This window comes from Mesoplodon mirus (assembly GCF_964341445.2).
Source record: "Mesoplodon mirus genome assembly, chromosome: 2".
Lineage (NCBI taxonomy): Eukaryota > Metazoa > Chordata > Mammalia > Artiodactyla > Ziphiidae > Mesoplodon > Mesoplodon mirus.
Window position 1 is genome coordinate 74,132,390 of NC_138977.1, and position 18,336 is coordinate 74,150,725.

At 33.2% G+C, this 18,336-nt stretch overlaps 1 protein-coding gene across 6 annotated transcripts in view; it reads left to right on the top strand.

The window, feature by feature from the left end:
- Positions 1 to 18,336, top strand: part of PCDH7 (protocadherin 7) — a 416,647-nt gene that overhangs the window by 379,979 nt on the left and 18,332 nt on the right. Inside the window, exon 3 of one of the 6 annotated variants that reach the window (XM_082611231.1) lies at positions 3,759 to 3,822. The exons of the other annotated variants lie outside the window; for them this stretch is intronic. Coding sequence (XP_082467357.1) covers positions 3,759 to 3,822 — 64 coding nt within the window. The remainder of the gene's footprint in view (positions 1 to 3,758; positions 3,823 to 18,336) is intronic. 6 annotated transcript variants of the gene reach the window in all.

Sequence of the window (18,336 nt, forward strand, 5' to 3'; positions counted from 1 at the left end):
AATTTTTTTCCTATGTTAACTTGAATAAGGAATTTATAGTCCTTAAAATGGGTACTAAATGACTTTTCTCATTGGAATTTTATATACATTGATAATTAAAAATATGTAAAATGCCTTTGCATGGAAAAACATGATTAGCAAAGTTTTTTTTTACTTGTAGCTTTTATTAAATTTACTTACAGAATAACCAAAAATTTTTATACCAACAAAATGAACCAACTTAAGGTTAAGCCCTAATATACAAAATATGGTACTGCTTTGATTTAGCTTGTTATATTTACAAAAAACACACAAACAAACAAACAAAAAAAACTAGAGAGTAAGAAATGTATATCACTGATGCCAGTCAGAAGAAAAGCTTACCTTAAAATTACCCTAATCTCCAAGGCTAAAATAGACGATGGCCATGTTTATGATATGAAATTGGTAAATGTTCACTCTATTCCTATGCCCCACACTATTAAAAAAATGAACTTTTCTTTTTTAAATATGAAATTTAGTATAGTAGAGACTTTGTAAAATGTTACTAATGAGAAAAATGTAGAATTCAAGCACGACATACCAACATTCTAAAAATAGAGCTATGATTACTGTAGACTGTAACATAAGGCATCTAGCAAAAAATACACTCTCTAATTATATGAGAAAGAGGGGGAAAGGATTCTAAGTAATTGAATTTTCCTTTTAACTAAGTTAACCGCTAATTCAAGGATTCAGTATTTGTGCCACGTGGAAACCTGGAAACCCATTCTCAGTGAGACTTCCACAAGAGACAAATCCTATTTTTGTGATTCCATAGGCACCTACCTCACAGCCGGAAAGTAAGGCTCACAGTTGCTATTTTTATTGGTGAGGAAATGAACTGAGAATTTATGTAAAATATTTGGAACATTCCTGGCACAAAGTAACTTTGAAATAAATTGTAGATAAAATGTATTAGCAAATACTGATTGATTCATTCACTTTTCTCCCAATGAGCGTCACATGCCTTAGTCATATAATGAGAAAGAATAAACTGTGCAGAGAAGACTCCAAGACTCAGTGACTTAAGACACTATGCATTTATTAGTGGTTGGGTGGTTCTTTTCATCGGGACCATGGTGAGCTTTCCCTGACGAGGCTCTCTCTGCCCCTCTGGTCCACTGTGGGTTGTCTGGGGTTTGCTTTGCTGACCTCTGTTTTTCTCTCTCATTTGTCTTCTGCTGGGACAACAGGGCAACCCTACCCCAACAAGCTAGCTCAGGCTTATTCTCATGGTTTGGCAGAAATAAAGCAAAAGCAGGAACACCCAAACGTTGGAAGTGTTGGAATGTTGCTTTCACCTCATTGCATTGTCCAAATCAAGTCCCAAGGCCAGGCCTAATTTAATAGGAGGAAGTACACTCTTCCACATGATGGGAGAAGCTGCAAAGTCAAATGGCAAAATAGGCAGGAAATAATATGGGAAAGGAGAGAGAATTATAACCATTTTAGGAATTTACTATGAAGACCGTGCTAAAGAATCATCGATGACTCTGCTTTTGAAATATCTTTAACAATTCTTACTACTGTAAGGTTGTCATCCTCAGTCTTTTCCCATATAAAGCAAAACAGTGCAAAGAAACAAACAAAAAACAAAAGTTGAACCATGAAACAAATTGATCAAAGATATAGAATAGATCAAATTTGTTGTTAAATTGTTACGTGATGGAGAATTATTTATTCAGAGGTAAAAATATCATAATGAATACAGGCTGACTCCTATCTCTAGGTTTAAATCTATGTATTTAAATTTTAATATACAGAGGACAGGACAAATATATGTTCACTGTCGTGTGCTTGTCACAAGTATAACAATTTCAAAGGCTTATTTCTCGCAGTCCTAATGAAATTCATAGTCTCCTTGTTGAAACTGTGAAAGACATGGTCTACTTTCCCAAATATGTGTTACTAAATACCTAATACAAACACTTTGCCTTGGTTTGCTGTTGGTACACCTAATATTGATAATCTAAGTGATAGATTTATAATTTTTTTTTTCATTTTTCTATAAATTAGGCAGATTCCATTACAATCTTACCTTAGACTCATTGAGAGCCATCTAAAATTTTTAACTTCAGTGCAAACTGACTGGTGCCAAAGGAAATATGTGGTCCAACTGAAGGCTCAGTGTTAATCAGAAAGTATAGATAGAACAATCACCATCAGAGCACTTACTGAATACTCAAAACATGCCGGGCTGCCTAAGTCTGTTCTAAGTTTGTTTTATGTATTATTTATTTCATTCAGTATTCACAGTAACTGTGGGAGCTAGGTACTACTTTTAGCCCAGTTTACAGCTGAGGAAACTCAGGGAAAGAGTATTAAAAGTTTCCCAAGGTCACTGGAGCTGTGATTCCAGCACAGACAGTAGCTCCAAAGTGACAACACTCTTACCATCCTCAGTATACTGCCTCCCCATGCAAATAACCACCATGAAACCAATAATTTGCTTTTTTTTAAAACTTTATTTTTTATACAGCAGGTTCTTATTAGTCATCTATTTCATACACATCAGTGTATACATGTCAATCCCAATCTCTGAATTCATCACACCCCTACCCCCAAGCCCTGCTGCTTTCCCCTTTGGTGTCCATACGTTTTTTCTCTACTTCTGTGTCCCAATTTCTGCTCTGCAAACTGGTTCATCTGTACCATTTTTCTAGGTTCCACATATATGCATTAATATACAATATTTGTTTTTCTCTTTCTGACTTACTTCACTCTGTATGACAGTCTCCAGATGCATCCACGTCTCTACAAATGACCCAATTTTGTTCCTTTTTATGGCTGAGTAATATTCCATTGTATATATGTACCACATCTTCTTTATCCAATCATCTGTCGATGGGCATTTCAGTTGCTTTCACAAACTGGCTATTGTAAATAGTGCTGCAATGAACGTTGGGGTGCATGTGTCTTTTCGAATTATGGTTTTCTCTGGGTATATGTCCAGTATTGGGATTCCTGGGTTGTATGGTAATTCTATTTTTAGTTTTTTAAGGAACCTCCATACTGTCCTCCATAGTGGCTGCATCAATTTACATTCCCACCAACAGTGCAAGAGGGTTCCCTTTTCTCCACACCCTCTCCAGCATTTGTTGTTTGTAGATTTTCTGATGATGCCCATTCTAACTGGTCAGTCATTTGCTTTTGATTATTTACTATTTGCCTGCCAAGAAAATTGGTGCTATATACTTATGAGACCAAGTTTAAGTTCAGCTAGTGGCTCTCTACTGGCTAGTTTACCATGCCTGGAAAATTTAACAGGAAATGTAGACTATAGAATGTGTTTATTCGACTAAGCCATTTAGTGGAAAGAGAAGAAAAGACTAATCAAATGTCTGATACATTCTTACAAGTTTGGATTGTGTCAATGACTTGCTGGCAATGCTTATGCTTTGTCTTCTTTTCCTGAAAAGCATCTGCAAAAGTTTTATTTGTTCAATTATGGAAAGTAAAAGATGTGACGTTCCATTAGATATAAAATGAGTTTGCTGATTAAGCTGAAAGATTGAAAGCGAGTTTGTCACCTCGTGTATACCACAAAAGATATTGCTGAAGGAAATTTGTTGTTTTGACCAAGCAGTTCATGACTTTGGATATCAGAGAACAAACCTTGAAACTTAAAACACCAAAAGCATTCTACATCATCTAGGGTCAAGTTAACATTCATGTAGTAAATTTTGCCATGACATGTTTAAAACTATTGTTAAATTTAAGTCTGTATTTATCAACAGAATTTCATATCAAGATTCACATTACAGATGTCATACAACCTCCATGTGGTATACTCTGTTTGAGGTCAGTATATTTGTGATTTCATAAAGGTTTAGTTCTAAAATATATGGTTCATACTTATTCTAGAAAATTGACTTATTCTTACAAGTTACAAACAAATTTCTCAATGTACCTTATATGTGGCCTAAAGCATATTTCATAATTTGCAGTATTGAATAATATTTAAGCAGCAGTTTAATATTTTTAGTAATTTACTATCTTAAATAACATGGATATTTATTCCAAATTTTCATGTGTAGACATAGTTTCCATCCATGATAAACAAATGAGAATAACAGAAACTCCACTCAGAGACACAGAAGTTTCATACATCATATATTCTGCCAACAATAAGCAATTCTGTGTTATGGACACCCTAAGAGCAAGTAGTGGAAGATAAGGCACGTCCCAACCTTAATGGGCCTTATAATAATTAACTCAATGTCTCCTGTGTCAAATAATTCCCATAAAATATTATTGTATTTATATCTTTTTCTTTTAGGTTCTAAGTATTGGCTTCAACTTTACTCTTAGTATGCCATGTACTCAGGAGATAGACCTAGTTCAACTTCAGGCTAGGGCATTTACTAGCACAATGATTTAGACAAGCTACTTAACCTTTTTGTGACTCATCAAAATTAAGATAAAAAAGTGAGGATAAAAAAATTAAATGGGTTAATAAATAAGCATTGAAAAATCATAGCTAGTATATAATAAGTACTCTATAAATGTTATTGTAAATTCTAGAAGCTCAGTGTGGGAACAGATCTTAGTTAACTAAGATATTTATTTTTCTTGAAATTTCCTTAAATTCTATTCAGCTGCCCTTTTATTTACTAACCTGCAAGGAGCAATGGAAACCTTCCCTCAATTGCCTAAACTGATTAGATTTTGGTGATTTTGTGTCTTTCTTTAAGCAGATAGGTTTAGTTGCTAGTATGTGGTACAAGAACCCTATAGACATGTTGTTATTCTAAAAAATAGTTATTTGTATTTTTGAAGACTTGTGTCCAGAGCTGTGTCTTATCTAAATGTTTTCCTTGGATTTTATGTAGAGCCGGGGTATTTGATTTGTACAATGATTTGTATTTCCATAAACGTTATTACTAGGAAAGCAAAGAAAATATAATATTTAGGAATTACTACAAAGAAACAAAGTCTTTTGAATCTCTATCTAAGGCCTTTCACGAGACAAAACCTTTTGAAATGAGAATCTATCTGTATCAATACTGTATGCTCAGTTGGCATAACATGCTGTGAGCTCTGAGGATGAAGAGGAATCTCAAATCCATGAAGCAAAGCCTCTCTGTTGTTTACAGTATTTAAAATAAATTGTTTCAGTTCTCTGTGGGATTGTTTCCTGTTGAGAAGAACCTCATAATTAAAAACAGCAACTGGAATGGAATTATAATGCAGGTATTTTGACAATGATAGCACCTGGTATATTATCTTGAAATAAACTGACCAGTGGTTATTACTGATAGTGTTCTTTCTAGGCGGGATTTGCATAACTACAGAGAATTAGTCCCTCTGCCCATCCTTTTGAAAGGAGCACAGAGTATTCAGTAGAGAGGAGATAATTATGCTATTTGGGATAATAGTCAGATTTACTGTCTAGGACTGCTATTCTTTACACTACATGAATTTCAGGATAATTGTTCAGATCCTATTTAGATAAAAGCTGATTCATTTTTTCATGTTTTCCTTTATGCTCCCTTTTTATCCTTATTGTTAGTTTTTAAGCAAGCAGGTCTAGAATTGCAAGCAAAAATGCTATTTAATATTATAATTGACCTTCTTTTGTCTGTACTTAGAATTTGTCTATTGGACATTTTTTTAATTGTCATAGACAAAAATCTATTCAAATTATGACTGCTTTTTTTTGTCCAGTGTTTCATTAGAATGTCTCTTGCTGTCTAGTGTTTAGGAAATAAGTAAACTCTATTAATTCTTTTTTTTTTATATAGAATATTTGGTAACTGCCTATGTATGTATGTACATAAATTCCTTCTTCAGAATGAATCAGATGTACATTAGCAAAGTCAAGTGACAAGTTGAAGGAATCCTCCATTTGACTTTCTTTTGAGAGACCACCACAGAATAATTATATTATTGATGCTTATGTATTACATCTTAAAAACTTTACTTAACCAGAATAAATCCTCATCTAGGGGACCATATTACATATTGTTTCCTCCTCTTTTACATTAGTAAATTAACTTTTTTACTTTTGTGACATAAGAGAGCTAAAACTTAAGCATTTTTATGGCTTACTCTGTAAATTATCCATTTATACTATCATACTGCATAAGCAAATCCAAAATCTTACTTAAATACAATAAGTTTATTTTATTCTGTGTAATTTCAAGAATTATCTTTAGCATGTTCCCAGAAAGAGAACAGAATATTTTATCTATTGAGTTTTGATCATGTGGCTATGAGAAATTTTGCAGATCCCAAAATAACTCTTAGTGACCGTCTGCCATACTCTTAATATATTGTCGATTTATAGACAATTTTATAAATTTACAAGTTAAGCATTATAAGTACATACGCCTACCACTGTAATTGTTTTCATATTATTCTGTCCTTATTTTTCAATTAAAAACTTGTCTAGTCAAAGAAATCACCTCATATAATTACAACTATACTACTACTTCTGACATTTAAGTGGTGGGTTATTACATATTTGTGTGGCATCTGTGAGTAAATAATAAATGAATATATTGATATTATTTTAGACATCCAGAATCCAGTGAGGTACTGCCTCCCAGGTAAAATGATTATAATCCTATAAATCACCCAGATCTGTATTCAAAACACTCTTCTTTTGTGAGAGAGGGAGAGATAGGGGGAAAAGAAGGGAGAGAGGGAAGGAGGAGAGAGAGAGAGAGACTTGGGCATGTACAACTATTATAACAAGCAGAACTCCTATTATTAAATCAGATCCCCTAAATAAAATATGTGAGAGCTGTCTGTCAAAGACTTCTCTTAAAGCATGAAATTGTTATATGGCATCCTAATTTAGCCAGTCCACAAAGCTATCTGTGATGGCAGAAAAAGGTTCTTTCTTGAAATGGATGCTTCATTCTTTTCCTCCCAGTAGCGATTCAACGTCCTTTGTCTATTTATATTCATTATTGCCACTGTAGGAACAGTGAGGGTTTTCATTACTTCATTGGCATGGGATGCACTGATTCAGTTTTGCTGTCAGTTCTGATCTCTTTCTTTCCCTCCCCCACTTTCACTTACTGAAAATCAACAAATAAAAGAAACAACATACACAGTATAATACAGTACAAAATAAATAGCACATCATGAATTAAGTTGTCATGTTTAGCTTCAATTTAACAGAATTGCGTGTATTGAACAAAGAACACAGAGAAGCTTATGAACAAACAGTATAATTTGATGATTTTTTTTGTATGTAATGATTTTTTAAAGGGTGCTCAGTATTACTATTTTTGAATAGTAATATTCAAATCCTCTGAATTTTTGCTATGCTATTATTGTGGATATTTTTTATTCCCTTTAATACATTCAATTGGGAAAGAAAAAGCACTTTGGTAAGATGATTAATGTGATAAGTTCACAGTTTCATTGTTAATTATATGCAGCTATTTAGTATGAATTCTTTAATTTATTTTCAGCTCATTCCTTAATTTTCTGTGGCTAGTATGGTCATGTAACAAATATGATTTTTAAAAGTTTCTTATATATCTATATTGTATAAGCTGTATTCATCCATTATATGGAAAACTGTAGGATTCTTATTTTTCTTAAATTTTCCTATAAGTAATAATATTAATAGAATGTAATGAATTCTTTATTGTAACTCACACAACTAGGAAAAGAATTCTTAAAAAAATACATATTCTACACTTTCCTTCCTTCTAATAATCATGGACAGGAGAAAGTGATATTGAATTTTAAAGCAGTTTAACAAGAGTAATTTGATCTCACACAACAGAAAATCAGTTTAAAATATACATTTTGCCAGCTCAGAGAATTCAGTCTGTTATCGCTATTGAATTCACATTTATTCTTTTCTTGCAAAATGGATAAGAAAAACCTCCACTGTATCTAAATGCCTTAGGTATGGTTTAATGATTCTCTCTTTTTCTCTCCCCCTAAATAATATTATTTTAAAAGAACCTAGAAAAAAAGGTAATGATGTGACAACTCTTCATTCTCTTATTCCTGGGAGCTATATAATATATAAAAATCCTTCTTTGGATGTAGTTTTAAAAAGATTCCTACAAGACCAGGCCTGGTCAGTGGAGGGGAGAGAAATGATCTTAGGAGGACTAAGCCCTCCTCGTAAGTAAGTAAGTGTCTCTGACACAAGAAAAGTCTGTCTTGTGCTCAAAATATCTTGAAGCATCATTTCATCATTGTTGAGTCTCTGCAGGCATCATTGTATCTGACACCCTTAAGAATAGTAATTCTCTGGAAAAGCATGAGACATCTTTGGTTTATCAAAATGAATTTGGTTATAAAAACGTCCATAAACACTGTTTACAGACTTCTCTGGCTGTTATAGGCAGTAACCAGAATGCTGCTTTTATGAGCATTTTGGGTTTCATAGAAACTTGTAACTTCACAGAAGCCCACCAGCACTTGTCCAAGGCTTTAGCTAGGCTGTACTGATAACATCACTTCACATCTGGGAGAACTGAGGTGGACAGAGTTTGCGTCATGACCTCTTTGGTGGCATTTTCAGTGGTATTGGCACTATGATTTGCACGAGTAGTTTATGGGGCTGCTTCAAAAACTCCATACAGGTCACGATGAGTTTGTAATCCCGGGAAAATTGTTTCTGCTTACTCTTTTCTCTCCATATAGTTTCAAATTCTAGTTGAATAAAAGAGGCTGAGTAGAAAAAAACAAAACAAAACAAAAACAAAAAAACAGCCTTACTACAATTGTAAAATATGTAAATCAAGCTAAGTATGAGCACCAATGATAACCATGAATTAGAGCATTCTGACTGAAATTCTGTGAATTTTATATCATGTTTGCCGAATTGTGTATTAAAATTTTAAGCAACCAGGGAAGAGTTAAGGCACTTTGGAGTCTGTCTTGAGTAAAAAGTCAGTAAACCAATTTACCAGGGCTAACGTTTCCCATGCTACCAGAGGTTCCAGTTCAATTCAGCGATGGGTGCTGTACATTAGAGCTGTTTGTTTCCTCTAGTTCTGTTAAAGGCACTGAGCTTTTCACTGGGTAACAATGCAAGACTCCTGTATATATTTGATGCATTCAACAGAGCAGTAAGAAGTATCATAATGCTGAGATGTAGTTAATATTTTATTATTCATTAATTCACTTACTCCACAATTATTCATCATGTATCTAAATGTGGCAAGTAATATTCTAGGAAGGATATTTATCAAACCAATATGATTTTTTTTCTTACTAGCATACTAACATCATTATGATATTGCTAAAAACACAAATTTTCCAGCTTGGATGAGGCTATATCTGTTTCCTATAGAGTAAAATGACAGATGGAGATAACTGGCTGAAATTTACAAATTTACAAATATATATATATATATATATATATATATATATATATATATATTTCACCATATTCATGGATGAAGAAAACGGATTTATCTTTCATCCAATAGTGAGTAACGACATTTGGAAAGACTTGGAAGTGGAGGTCAGCCTGTGTAGGGAAGATTGGGTGGAGATGTTATTAATGCTGTATGTTGTGAAGGTGGATGGGGACTGTTATGGACCAATGTTGCCATTTTTAATGACAGGGTCAATGACAAAAACAAAATGTTATTTATTAAATGGAGGACTCCTTCAACTTGCCACTTGACTTTACTGATAGGCATTTGATTCTCTTTGAAGAAGAAATTAATATCTTTACATCCAGTGGTTACCAAACATTCTATACAAAAATGGAATTTATAGAGCTTATTTATTTCATAAATATTTAAGACAATGACAGACATGTTAATGAAATACTAGACCAAAAACAGGCAGTCATAATTTGAACAAATTTGATCTATGACAATTCAAAATTTTCCAATAGACAATTTCTAAATCCAAAAATAATAAGGTCAATTTTAATGTTAAATAGCATTAATATTGTATATTCTTCCTCGAACAGTTCATACAATTTCTTGTACTTCTGTTATGAAAGTCATTGCTTTCTAACAGGTTTAATTTTTCTAATATACTTGTCTACCTTTCGTAGATTCTCTGAATCTTTAAGACAGCATCCATGTTTAAATTAGTAGTGTAATCCACACAGTCACTTGATAGGAGGAACCAAGTAACTATTTCTTGAGTAAATCACTGGTGTAAAGTACTGCAGTTAAGTGAGATGACCCTTCAAAGTCTTATAAAAACCCACCATTCTGTTTTAAATCCATGTCTACCATGACAAGAAAGTAGCAAAGCTTGTGTAAATTATGATGAAAGTTCTGCTGTCATTATAGTGCTCAGATTTACTTTGAAAGGGAATTGAAATCAGCCACTGGGAACACTCTAAAACATCTACTAATTTTAGGTCATTAGCTGTTCTTCTTTTGGAACATTAAACAGTTCTCAAATAACATTTTTTAACGTTGTTCTAAAATATAGGCCTCTGCCTAGCCAAGTCATTTGGAAGTTCTTTCATTCTGGGAAGCTAATCTATCATATTTTTAGTTTTAAAAAAATTTAGTTCAAAGCATGTTTAGTGTTTAGAAACTCCTTAAAAAAAGGAACAGGATGTCAACCTGAGTAGTATCTAATTTAAAATCTGTTCTTGGATGTTCTGCCCTCAACAGAAAACTGTAATTTGAGTACTGATGGTGCAAGTGAGCAAGAGCTAAAGGTAAAGAGGGGCCTCAGGAAGACCTTCTGACCAATAGTGATATTTATTTAAAACACTTAAAACACTAAAATTTGAAGGAGCTTAAACTGCCTATGTTCTTTAACACAATAAAGAGACTAGTTAAAACATCTTGAAAACTCTAGATGAGATTCAGTACTTGAAAATCAAACTAAAAGAAATAAAAGGAAAAAACTATAAATCTCAATGTGTATTTAACAGACAGCTCTTGTTGGTTACTCCTATTTTTTAATCATTAGAATACTGCTAAAAACTTTTTGAAATGAAGGGAAGATGCTAAAACATGTTCAAGTGTTCTCTATCATTGATCTACATTTTTTTCCTAATGCAATTGTTTGTTTCTTGCCAGGCCCATAGTTTTTCATTAACTTGTCTACTGTGTTCCAATTTTAGATTCATTTCAAAGGCTTTTATATATTTTCTTTCTTCATGATAGGAAATGACTGATCAACTCACTCATTCTCTGTTATTTTTCATGCCGATGGACTAATATCCTGTAGAGTCATTTTTAAAATTATGTTTTAGCCTTACAGTACTGCCTGCCTGTACATATATAAAAGAAGGGAACTACTAGCTTCAACACAGCTTCTAATGGATTTAACCTAGATTAATCTGTCATAAATCTGTAAACCTTGAGAGTCAATGTCTATAATTAATCCACACACTATACCTTAAAACAAAGCTGAAAATCTATATAAAGGTAATGAAAAATATAAATTCTTCCACAGGTCACACATCTAGCTGAGAGACTCATTATCTTTCTCTATTTTGTTTTGCCTGTTTTTATTTGTTTGTTTGTCTTAATTTCCTTCTTCCTTAATTTCCTCATACTCTTTTCTTCTTTCCTTTTTTCCTTCTTTCCATCCATTTTTCCCCTCCCCTTTACTTCTCCTTCCTCCCTGCTTCCCTCCTTCCTTCATGTGTTCTTTCACTCTTTTTTTTTTTTTTTTTTTTTTTTAGCGGTATGTGGCCCTCTCACTGTTGTGGCCTCTCCCATTGCGGAGCACAGGCTCCGGACGCACAGACTCAGCGGCCATGGCTCACGGGACCAGCCGCTCCACAGCATGTTGGATCTTCCTGGACCGGGGCACGAATCCATGTCTCCTGCATTGGCAGGCGGACTCTCAACCACTGCACCACCAGGGAAGCCCCACTCTTTTTCTTTTAAGTTTTTTGTCTTCCCTAACTTTCCACCAAGTCTCTTCCTTTCAGTATTTTTTCACTCTATTATTTTCCTTTCTTTGTATTTTTTCAGTCTCTATGTTAAATTTGCCATATGTTCACTGAAAACTAGGTAGGTATAATGGAAAGAATAGATGCTAAAATGAGGATCTCACCTTCCTTCCTTTATCCTTTCATTCTGTCCTTTCTTAAACACATATTTATTGAAAACTTCTTATGTGCACATGTCCAGGAATTTGAGGTGCAGATTTATGTGTTTTCTTCACAACATTCCTACAAGTGAGTAGGGAGGCAGTGGTTAAGCAAGGTTAATTAGCTTGCATAAGCTCATACAGTGAGTTGTAGGAGTAGAAAATGACTATCTATTCCAGGATACCTAGCTTAGCCAAATTATTTATACCTCTTTCACTTCCTAGATTTCTTTGTTTTAGACAAATCCCTTGGCAACTGTTTCATATTTTTAGCACTCTGGGAAATGGGCACAGTACTTGCCTCTTTATCTTCTTACTCAATAGAAAAGATGCCCTAAATTGTGCCAGGCACTGAATAATCAAGTCTTATGATGATTTTGGGCTATTTGGGCTATTATACCCTGTGCACATTTTATCTTTATTTCCATGCCCAGGTGCTGCAAGAGAAAAAAAAGACATTTTTAACTACACTCAATTTAGGTTGAATAGAATATTCATTTAGGACAAATTTTTAGGACAGGAGGTGGTATATATGAATTAGCAGGCTATTTTTAAAAATATGACAGAATAGCACTAGAAAGGAAGGAAGAGTAGGAGGAAACTATCAATAGCTATGATCAGCTTTCTTCACTGTAGAGGAACAAGCTAGAAGGACTATAATCTGTAAATGATTGCTTAAAAATTCAAAAATAATTAAAGATAACTTATTTAATGCTGATATCTTGGGTTTGTAGCAAGCAGCAGTGTAATATTCTGTGGATGCTTAGCTATTTAAGATATTTTATTTCTATGGACTTTTTATGTCCCTGTATCTTTTGAGATACAGTCAGGAAAATATGATTACTAGTTGAGAATTTGTAGTTGTTGTTAGTTTTCCATATATTTAGAAAAACACTCCCAAACTCCAAATAGGAAACACACTGAACAATTTAGAAAAACTGCCAAGGGAGAAGGTAAGACATATCAAACATCAATATTTATTTATTTTCAGTTACTTAAACGTTAGTTTAAAATAAGCAAATCTAGCATGATGATAGTGGCTTGGTGATTCATCTGTAAGTGGTTCCATTTTGTAAGAGGAAAAAAAATGTGGATCTCTTTAGTTATCTACAAAATAGCAGGTTTAATTATATCTTTCCCAACAGGAAAAAAAGTGTACAGTGCTTCTTCTTGGTTGGTAGCCCTGGGGTTAAATATTCAATATCATCATTATTACATCTGAATCACTATTTAGCCAGAAGTTTTTTTAACGCAAAGAAAGAGAAGCAGATCTCATACTGACTATTTTGGAATATTTAGCCCTAACTATCTGGACACACCATAAGCAGCATATTTTATTTTACTAGTTTCCCATATTCATGAATAATGCATCACTAGTCATACTTCTCAGATCATCTTATTCTGTATCCTCAACCTGACTGAAATTCTTAAATGCATTTAATCATGCCAAATCCCGTTGTGTTCTTTGGAAGCCATATAGGCATATCATGAGCAGATAATTAGTCCTTATTTTGACTGGACAACATTTTAAATAGTTAAATGGCATTTCTTAATACAGCCGAAAGGATAAATGAATCTCTTAAGTCACTGCTAGCTTTTATTCAGAAAGAGAAGTTCCCCTTGACAGTTACTTTAAAAGACAAGTCTCAAGATATTTGTTTTCCCTTTTAAATTCTCTCGCTTTTGCACTTAAGCTCTGCATTATTTAGGCTAGTTAACATGCAGAACAGAAAGCTGTTTCTTAACTTTTTTCCCACTCTTTTTGAAGATAATTTAATTCACATTAACTGGGATTCTACACCTTTTATACTTTCTGATCTGTTTAAAGATTCTTTAAACTCTTTTTTCTTTTAAATGCTGATACACTTGTAAAGTCCACCCAAGTAATAATTCAGAGATTATACTGTGTTGAAGACACATAATCTCTTTAACTTTCTCAATTTTACCATCTTTTCATGTCCTAGTATTAAAAAAAAGCAGCAAATTAGGATTTAAGCAGTAAAAAAATGTGATTTTAAGTAAGCAAAATAATAATTATGTAAAAATTGTTTCTTTGGGGGAAATGAGAGATTATACCTAGTCAAGTGGAGTACTAATTATTATAGCCTTTAATATGATATACTTGCAAGTAACAATAGATTGTTTCAATTAACATTGAACAGCTAGTAATTATAAAATACAATGCTACTTGTCAGACAAATCACTAATTTATGTACACCTAATCTTTGAAATTAAATTAGTTTACATTTCTTCTTCTAAGCTTCCTGTAGTATGTATTTTTAACATTTATTAATTTAAATAATTTTAAAATAAACTTATTAAAAGATGTCTTTTTTTCATCTACTATTCTGGGGCTTTATTTTAAACATATGTATTTGGCAGTATAATTTATAGTACAAAAACATGAATTTATCATCTTTCATATGTGAAAACTATTGTTTTTCTATAATTAATTGATAAATATTCTAAAAATGTAAGCTTTTGACTCCTTTAAATTATGCCAAGAAAAGAGGACATTGATTAAAAATATATAATTTTTGATAATTTAGAATCAATATTCTCCCATTCAAATATATGTGTGGAAAAGATACATAGCATAGTAGTTAGAGTAACAGTGATGATAACAGCAGAAATATATTCTAAGTGTTTCTATATGTAGATCTTTATGCTAAGCACTCAACACTCTTGTCTCATTTAATCCTCATAACAGCCCAATGCGATAGACTCCGTTAAGTAATTTGCCGGAGGTTACATTGCTGGTAAGTGCAAGAACAGTGGACTCAGACTGCCTTTGCTCAGATCCCAGGGTGTTAATCACTCTGATTCATTGATTCCCTCCAGTGAAGAGATGAAAGTAAAGGTTTTCACAAAGTGAATGTAAAAGTTTACACTGTGCATGGTTCCCTGGTTTTTTGCTCCGAGATGCCATTATGAAAAAGTATGAGGTATGTAAGTGTACTTAAAGACACCACTCTTTACCTCATTATATTTTAATACACATAGATTTCCCCATCCCTACAGATTAAATCTCAGCTTCATGGGTTGCAACTCTATATTCTCAAATAATCTAAAATTTTGGATATTAATCACTTACCTGATTAATACAGGGAATCAAGTTAGATAAGTATCACCCAGATATCTCTTTGTGTTCATTTTCTCTCAAGAATCAGTACAGTCAGGCTTTCTTTCCCAATTTAACCAACCCAATTGTGATTAATATGTCCTACCTAATCTCTTTGGTGCTTTGTTTGCCGGAAATGACTGTCCATACTTCTTTTTCTATTCTTAAAGCTTTTATTTCCACTCTCACATTCAGTTCACCAAGGAGTGGTTCAACATCTCCTGTTCTCAGAAGTTCAGCCCAGCACACTGTGGTTTCCAAACACGGCTTTTCTGTCTCTGGAATGACAATGATCCAAAACCTCATAATTGAGGTGTCTTTCTACAATGTAGAATTAAAAATGGACACATATTATGAAGACACAACCTTTTCTTAGCTGAATATGGCTTTAATAATAGTAGAAGTTTGAGGCTTTTTACCAAAATAGTAGTTTACACTCCTGATTTTGACTTAGATACAAAATTCTTCATCGTATTCAAAGACCAACTGAGGGACAGCTGTCCCAATGTCATTCAGGCCCTGGAACTTCTACACACGTTTCTTGAATTTTCACCTTTCTGTTTGTCCCAACTAAAAATGTTCCCCTTATTTCAATCTAAGACTGTTGAGATTCCTACTATATCTGAAGTCCAGAGACATTGCTTTTTCTAGCTTTCTTCTATGTGTAGGGAAATGCTTTTCTACTTGAATTCAGCTTAGGTAAATATGCCTTTTTTTCATACGCATAACATGAGTTTATAATACATTGATGTGTTATTGATTGAGAGAGAGTGTGGTATAGTGGTTAAAAGCATAGCTCTGAAGTCAGAATGTCTGGGTTTGCAACCTCATTAACACTCACTATATGCAAACTCTTGGGTGACTCACTTAACTTCTCTGTGCCTTAGTTTCCGCGTCTGTAAAATGGGGGCAATATACCACCTGCCCCACAAGGTTGCTGTGAGCATTGAATGACTTAATATTTGTAGTCTTAGAATACTGCCTGATGTATCAATATTTCTTGAATGAATGAATTTACTTTTGCAGGTTATGTTACCATAATAGTGTGACCTATCTTCCCTGAAACTGAAAACTTCATTCCAGCTTTGTGCAGTAAAGTTCGTCTCTTATTTTCTCTGTATAGTGAAATTTCCTCTGAGTTTCCCTGTCCTGTCATAGCCAAGTCCTAATTCCACTAGTCCTTGGCTTATTTGCAGAAAGAGAAGGTTGACAAATAGCAAGATTCCCACCAAATAATTCACTTAAGTACTCACAGAGTACAATCCAATGATTAATACAGTACACATAAATTTTAACTATGTCATTTAAAGGAAACTCCTAAAGCATATGCTTTAGTGATGATTTTCATTACAATACTTGTAGTTTTATCTTTTTTTTTTTTTTTTTTTTGGTATAGGATTGATTCATTTGAATTGTACAAGACCCTGGGCAAAACACAAAAGCTTGTTAAAATTAATTCCATCCAGCCAGTCTGTTTTGCCTAAGAGCCAGTGAAGCTAATTCATTGAACACATGGAAAAATCTGTTTACACCATGAAACCTCTTTTCTATGCGATGCCCACTGCTGGCAAAGTAAAAACTGAAAACATTGGCAAAAAAAAAAAAAAAAAAAAAAAAAAAAAAAAAAAAAGAGAGAGAGAGACTTAAATAAGAGCATGCATGGCAGAAGTTAGAGATAAATAGTTGATCATCACTCTCTGCTAATCTCACTGTACTCTGCGTTGTTGCATTACCATAATTTTGCCACGATTATCTGTGAAATTATGTTGACTGTTAAGTTCTGATTCATGCTTTTCTTAAGTCATCTGCAGAAGAGATGACATTCTAATTGCAGTCCTGAATTTTTTTGCACTACGAGTTTGTTAAGCACAGAAACGTTTTACTAAAAAAAAAAAAAAAAAAAAAAAAAGCCCCAACTGTATGTAATTTGACATTGTGACAGATTAATACTTAGGCATTAGACCAGCGGTACAATTAGACAGCTTAAATGTGTCCTACATCTTAATGTCTATATGACTTTAAGAAGTCATATTAAGTCTTCCTTTTTTAAAGGGTCTGTTGCCATTTTGCTGATTGATATAAATCAAAGTCTATCAAAGTCTATCAGAGGATTTAAGTGGATTATGAGAAGGATCATCATGATTACACATAATTTTAGAAAATTGGAATCTAGGGAATTAACTGTAAATTCAGAATGTCTCAAGGTAAGAAACTGTATTTACAGTAGACTTCCTGAAGTGGTTATTGAGGATGTGACTAACTCTTATTTGTTGAGTTATCTGAATTCCTTTTTAATGAGGATAAAATTTTAGTCTCTGAATTACAATTTGAAATGACAGATAAAAATACAATTTAAAATTCACATGACATTGTGTGCATAATATAATACAAAATTATATTTTGTATTAAATATCACATAATATAGCTTACTCAGAAGTAGCCAGAAATACACAGATTTCTACATATTATGATTTAAACTATAGATTCAGTGTGACCCAGAATAAAATATTTATTTTACATAGGGACTGAGTGCACACATATAAATATACATACACATACTTTTTAAAAACTACAACAAAATATTTACAAAATAATGTGAACATGGTGTAAGCTGGTTATAACTTTGAAAGTGGGTTCAACCACCAACCAAAGGATCATGATTCTCTGTTTGAAAAGCACTGATGTAAATTGCCCATGATCCTACTCACGTAACATGTACCCATCAGGTTGCTACGAAAAGGCAAATGAGATTTATTGAACTAAAATACGTAGGTATATTGTCTACAATAGTTCCTATTAAACTACACCCACATTACAAGAATGAGAGAAGAGAGCTTTCTTCTTTTCATTTTACATCACATAGAATACCTCTCCTTCATGACTCCATGCTTTGAAATTTTTCTTCTATGATACAAGCTGTGTATAAGCCAAAAATAAATTTTATTTCCCAAGTTTATTATTGAAAGATTTGCCAACCAGAGGTCCTGAAAACATTAAACTAACTATAAAATAGCTACCATCCATGAGCAAAGAAGCTTAACAAATTAGTTCATATGTATAGCCTTGTGACCACTTAGTATAGGCTTTTCCCATTAGACTTTACTTTGCATCCACTACTGCTTCCAGTAACCCCAGTAGCCTGTCCCAGGCTGAGGATGAGGACTGCATTTTGTTCTGTAAAATAT